The 6,197-nt window shown below is 49.2% G+C and overlaps 1 protein-coding gene across 1 annotated transcript in view; it reads left to right on the forward strand.

Moving 5' to 3' along the window:
- Nucleotides 1–5,378, forward strand: part of SH3TC2 (SH3 domain and tetratricopeptide repeats 2) — a 47,075-nt gene extending 41,697 nt beyond the window's left edge. The window contains exons 15-17 of the mRNA XM_029941456.1: nt 661–811; nt 2,609–2,805; nt 4,443–5,378. Coding sequence (XP_029797316.1) covers nt 661–811; nt 2,609–2,805; nt 4,443–4,634 — 540 coding nt within the window. The 3' untranslated portion in view covers nt 4,635–5,378. The remainder of the gene's footprint in view (nt 1–660; nt 812–2,608; nt 2,806–4,442) is intronic.
- The last annotated feature ends 819 nt before the right edge of the window (nt 5,379–6,197 follow it).

The following is a 6,197-nucleotide window of genomic DNA, read 5'->3' on the forward strand; positions in this document are numbered from 1 at the left end:
AAAGATGCAAAGCAGATGTGTCCAAATCCTAATTGTTGTTCATCGCTGACCGAAGTTTGGAACCCTCATTACCTTATTGGACCCTAAAATTTCATTTATTCATTCATTTACTTGTTTGGTTCTTTCTTCAGTCGTCAAACATTTATCGAGCACCCAGTACGTGCTAGGCACTGAGCTAGGGGTGAGGAGAGCGCAAAGGGTGTCTCTGATTGTTGAGTTGCTCATTGTCATATGCACTTTACAGATGAGAAAATCAAGTCTAGAGACATGAAGTCATCTGCCTAAAATTCTATCATCATAAAACCAATATAAATGACCATATTTGTTTTCAGACATTGTGTGTGTATTCTGCCAATTGCTGTGGGTGCTAAGGGAACATGTGAGCTGCGAGGTGACTAAGTTCCCATGTGGCCCTGAGACACATCATCTTCCTTTTCCCGATCTCAGTGTTTCTAGTCTCAGGAGGCCTGATGACCTTTATAATCCTCCTACCTCTAAAATCTGGGCAGCGCAACCAAGAACAAAGAGCAGGAGAGTGAGCTGTGAAAAGCCATGCATGGCCGACCCCCCAGCCCCTACCAGCAGAATGGAAGCTCTTAGAGTGTGGTCTGTACCCATGATTCTTAGCTAGACCAGGGCTCCATGTACCTCTTTTCTCAGGCTGGGGCTGTTCCGTTAGCGAGGAGAATGAAGGCTGTGAGGACAGAGCTCCGGGTTTTCAACAAGCTGACGGAGTTGCAGATCAGTCTGGAAGGCTACGAGAAGGCTTTGGAGTTTGCCACTCTGGCGGCCAGACTCAGCACAGTCATAGGTAAGAGATCTCTGATGGTCTGGCATGTTGAATGAATGGGCTAAAAACTTAGCCACTGTTGGGGGTGGGGAACAACCAAGCAGTAACAGCCAAGGCTCTGGAGTCAGACTGTATGGGTTCAAATCCCGGATCCCAACTGTCGAGAGGTCTTAGTTGTAAGCAAGCTGCTTAATGTCTATAATCTTCTAGTGTGTCTTAGGGAAATAACTAAAAATAACACCCACCTCATGATGTTGTTATGAAAACCCATGATTATCCATGTAGAACCTGCAGCACAGTGCTTCAGCACTTGGTACATTCAGTCCTTGATAAGTGTTACCTGTGCCACGCTGATGATCATATTACCATTGGCTTTATTCTGCAGTATGGGGCCAATGGTATTATCTCCTCTGCACAGGGAGTGCCCCTGTTACCAAGGGCCTCTGCCCTAAAATTTTCATTGGTTGATCTTTAGTCAAAAGCACATTTTCTATGTGGAATTGAAATGTAAGTGAACTCACAAGGGAGCTGAAATAGTTTGCAATAATCACAGAAGCTAGTGGGAAACAATGTAAGCCATTAAAACAGAAAAAAGGACAGAATAAAAAAAAGATTACAAAAAAACCCCACCCTTCATCTTGAATGCTGGTCTTGAGGAAAAGCAGGTTTGATTAGAGAAGGGTTGATTAGATGTAGGGGCAAATGGAGTCTTCAGCGGGGATGCTAGGGGGGACTTCTGGGCATTCTCAAGGGCCTGCGATGTGGATGGCACTGGACTTTATTGTGTCTTAATTGCACATCAGAGCTCTGTCTCCTTTGCCTACCTTTTTCGTTACTGCAGAAAATCTCATCTGAGTGACTGCTGTCTCGGGAGCCCCAGGCAGCTCCCTGCCCGAGAGCTTTCCCCTTCCCTGGGCAGAAGCTGAAAAGCAGGCTATATCCACTCTTTTATGCACTTCCTGTGACTGGATTTTTCCATATCAGAGAAATTTTCTCTCCCTTGGATTTTTTCTTTTATTTTTGGCTTTTGGAGCTTTGAAGCTGAAAAAGTGGTGTTTTTTAGATTGCATCAAACGGCCACCTTGCAAATATTCCAAATGGGAAGCCTTTGTTCTCTTTAAAAGGCTGCTTTGTATTAAAGGAGTTGGTTATTAAAAGCAACAGACCGACCCAAACCCCAGACAACAAATCACGGACCCATTAGAAACCGAGGTTCTAAAGCATGGGTTAAAAGTGAGCAGGGCTTTGTAGTCATCTGAGACCTGGAGCTGGTGGCCAAGGAGCCAGAGGGTGACTGCTGCTGGTGGCAGCCCCCAGGAGCTCTCTGAAGCGGGAGACTTTCATGTGGAGAAGGCGTTGGTACTACAGAGGTATTCGTTACAAAGAATCCTTAGCTACCCATCAAGCTAGACTTGCCACCATGTCTCATTACAGGGATTAGGAAATCATAATTTCCCAGAATCTCGAGTTACAGTGACCTCTGTAATCAAGAGAAAGTGTTCTTCAGGAAATCATCCCAGAAGATCGTGACCAGCGCACATGCTCTAATCAGTCCCTCCCAGAGCCCCGTGTTTGCTTTCGCATCACTTACGGCAGGTGTAATTTTACCTTTGTTTGTGAGATCATTTAAGGGACACCTGTGTCCTATGAGACGGTAAACCTCACGAGGGCAGGGACCTCTTCTGCTCTGTTCCATGCATCCCAAGCACCACCCCTGATCCCTAGAAGACCTTCAAAAAATAGCACAGAAATGGGTGAGTGGACGGATGCCGTCAAGTGTTGGCTGCACGATCTCTCCCTCAGTCTTCCTGTTCCTAGGAGATCAGAGGCAGGAGCTGGTGGCCTTTCACCGTCTGGCTACAGTGTACTATTCCCTGAGCATGTATGAGATGGCTGAAGACTGCTACCTGAAGACTCTGTCCCTGTGCCAACCCTGGCTGCAGAGTCCCAAGGAGGCCTTATACTATGCGAAGGTGTATTATCGCCTGGGCCGACTCACCTTCTACCAGCTGAAGGTAAGCGCCCTGCTGGCCGGCGTGCAAGGCTGTATGACAGCGATACCATCGGCCCCATTCTTCCCTGACCCTTAGCCTTCAGGGTACAGTGGAGCGGGCCAACATAAGGAGTCATATCTCATAGGGTGGAGTTGACTTGTCTGGGGACACGATGGTTCTTTGTCGCTTAGCCCCACGGGAGACTTCAAAAGTGCTCTGTCTGCTGAGAAGAGGGACCATAGCTCCTCTTTCTCCTTGCCCTGCTCTGATGTCCATAGCCATTTTAGCAGTTCAGTGCTATGGGGACATGGCCTAGTGCATGTGAGTTCCTCAGGGGCCTATGGGAATATACAAGATAGAAAACAAAAGAACTATACGTTTCAACATTAAAATGAAAATTGAAGTTTAACTGCATGTCTTCAAAATATCATCGATTAACTAGTCAGTTGCAACTCACTTCTTATGAAGTTTTATAAAACTCTAGGAGAGATCTGGGTACGTACTGACATGTCTGAGATAGTGCGGTTCGATCTATGAATGTAGGCACGCCTCTGTCCTCATGAGGCCTTAGCCCTGACTCCTGTTTGCTCTGCTGGAGTTGAATCCAGAGCTAATTTTTCCAGCCACTTCTAGAACTGTACTGGTGGTCTGAAAGTCTCTGTTCAATTCTGGTCCTTGAACTTTGTCTCCAGGGTTGGCTTCCCTTTACTAGAGGTCCTGGTTCGCACCAGTACAACCCTCAATCTCTTAATATTGTTCTGAGTCACGCCTGTGTTTGGCCCCCAGGGGATCCTCAGGGCAACTCTGCTGTCCTCTTCTTCTTTTCCAGAAGTTGTTTCTGGCCTGAATTAATTATTGACTTAGGAGGGTTAATGGGAACCAGACATGCCTTTTTGAATCTCGCCCAAAGAAGCATCTGTTCCTCATTTGCACCATACTGGGAGGGACATCGGGGTGGTGAAGAACCGCTGTCCCCACCCCCCACCCCAACCATCTTGCCTGTCTCCTAGCTCCCCAGAAGTGGTTCAGGGACAACATGCATATGACCTGATTGACTCAACTAGGACTTCTAGGGATTGGAAGGGGGAAGAACTCAACGCAAATTAGCTTGAGCATAAAAGGCAATTTATTGGCTCAAGTGACTAGGAAGTTCAAGTATAAATTTAGGAGTCTCAGGTAGTTCTGGAGGCAGGTGCTCAGATGTCATTGTGAATTTCCTCACCTTTTCCTGTACCTCTTGGCTCTGTATGTTTCTACTTCTCTCTGTTCCTTGGTGTCCTTCCCGTCCAGCTGTTGGCAAGCTTAAGCCCACGTCTAAAAGGGTGAGGGACCATTTTCTCTGTTAGGTTACACTGAGAGGTCCCAGGGAGTGACTGTGGTAGGTCAGCTTGAGTCATTTAGGAATCCCTGAAGCACTGTGCCCAGGACAATGCTGCTTCATGATTGCCATGCCTGGGGTGGAGGACCATTGGAGGTTGCGACCTGGCTGGTCCACAGGGAAGTGGGGGAAGGGCTGCCCCGGAAACCAGGAGAAGGGGCTGGGAAAGTACGTGGGGTGGACAAAAGCTGGAGTTCTGCATTCCTGGCATTGCCTGTTGGTCTCCTCTGGAGATGCCTTCTTACTGCTGTCTCTTCTCTGCCCCCACCCATGGGGTTAGGATGCCCACGATGCCACTGAGTACTTCTGGCTGGCCCTGGCAGCGGCGGTCCTTCTGGGCGACCAGGAGCTGCAGGACGCCATCAGGAGCAGGTTGGACAACGTCTGCCGGAGCCCTCTGTGGCACAGCAGCTCCTCGGGGCGTTCCTCAGAGAGGGCGCGCTGGCTGAGCGGTGGGGGCCTGGCCCTCTGAGGACAGCTGTCCTACATCTGACCGGTGGCTGTGGCCAAAAGCTGCCTCCCTGCCCTAGGCTCCTGGATACTGATCTGGAGGGTCCCCATCATCACCTGGCCTGGTCCCTCATCTTACAATGAGTCTAGCACCACCCAGAGGGAGGGGCTCATCCCTCGTCAACCACTCAGGGAGCGGGTGACAGAGCAGGGACTGGGGGTCCTGGCTTTGCGTCTAGGGCCTTTCCAGTAGACTGTGGCCCTTCCCCACACGCAGCCTCAGAAATGCACTATCTCAGCACTCTGCTCTAGAGAAAATGAGAAACCTTGCCCTAGCTCGGAGCCTCTCCCCTTCCCTCGGTGAGGAAATCAGGCACTGCTCTGGAGAGAAGGCAAGCAGATCGGACTTTGTTCCCTTCACTGACTTTTCTCAGGGAAAGACCCTCTTTCTGTGCCAGCAGAGAAACTGGGAGTTTCTTTCTTTTGTCAGCCAAAGGGAGTGTCACTTCTCCTGCATGGGGATGGGCAGATGGGAATTCACCTTGCCCTTAGCTCAAAAGACACCCCAGCATGGCCAGCACAGGGCGTGGGGTCTGATGTGGATTCACCTCTCCCTTTTACCTGAGGCTCTGCTTCTCCTTAACCTCCTGGAAACTCCAGGAGGCTTCCTAAAGGCCAAGGCTTAAACGTTGAACACTAAGAAAACTATGGCATAAATTACATGGAAATAGTGTATATTATTAAATATTGCTCCTCTACATTTAAACACATTTGTCTCCTTTATAACAGGGAAAGCTGAGATGGGGGGCTTGAAGGATGGGTTAAATACCAAGATGCCATATGGATTTCAGGTTAGCTCCTTGACAAAGCATCTCTCTTAGTCATCTATCGCTGCGTTAAGTGCGTGTGGTGGCTTGAGGCATCCATCGTCCTACAGTTTCTACAGGAAGGTAGGACCCCAAGTGTGGCTCAGCTGGTGGCTCACAAGGCTACAAGGAAGGCATTGGCTGCTGTCTTCTCACGTTTTAGCTAAGGGAGGGCTCTGTGTCCAAACTCACTCACACCGCTGTTGGCAGGAGTCAGTTTCTTGCTTGCTGTTGGCCAGAGGCTGCCCCCAGTTCCCTACCATGTGACCTCTCCACAGGATAGCTCACACCATGGCAGCCTGCTCCATCAGAGAGCAAGACAGTGCGTGAGAACCGAGTGAGAGAATGGAGTCTTCTCGTAACCTCGTCTCAGAAGTGACATCCAATTAGTTTTGCCTAGTCTATTCATTATAAGGGAGTCGTTAGGTCTAGCCCACACAGAAAGGGAGGGATACACCAAGGGTGTGATCACCCGGAGGCAGGAATCATTGGGGGCCTTCCAGAAGCTGCCTACCACAGTACTTGAGTTTTTTGATAATGGAATGAGGAATTCCCTAAGGCAGTGAACTCCAAGTACGGTCCACTGACTGGACCAGCAGCACCAGCCTCCCCTGGGAGATTGTTTGAAATGCACATTCTGGGGCCCACCTAAGACCTCTGACGCTGAATCTCTGGAGCCCCACAGCCCTAGTGTTTGCCTTGCTCTCCACGTGATTCTA

The sequence above is a fragment of the Suricata suricatta genome, chromosome 6 (genome assembly GCF_006229205.1).
Source record: "Suricata suricatta isolate VVHF042 chromosome 6, meerkat_22Aug2017_6uvM2_HiC, whole genome shotgun sequence".
NCBI classification, from domain to species: domain Eukaryota; kingdom Metazoa; phylum Chordata; class Mammalia; order Carnivora; family Herpestidae; genus Suricata; species Suricata suricatta.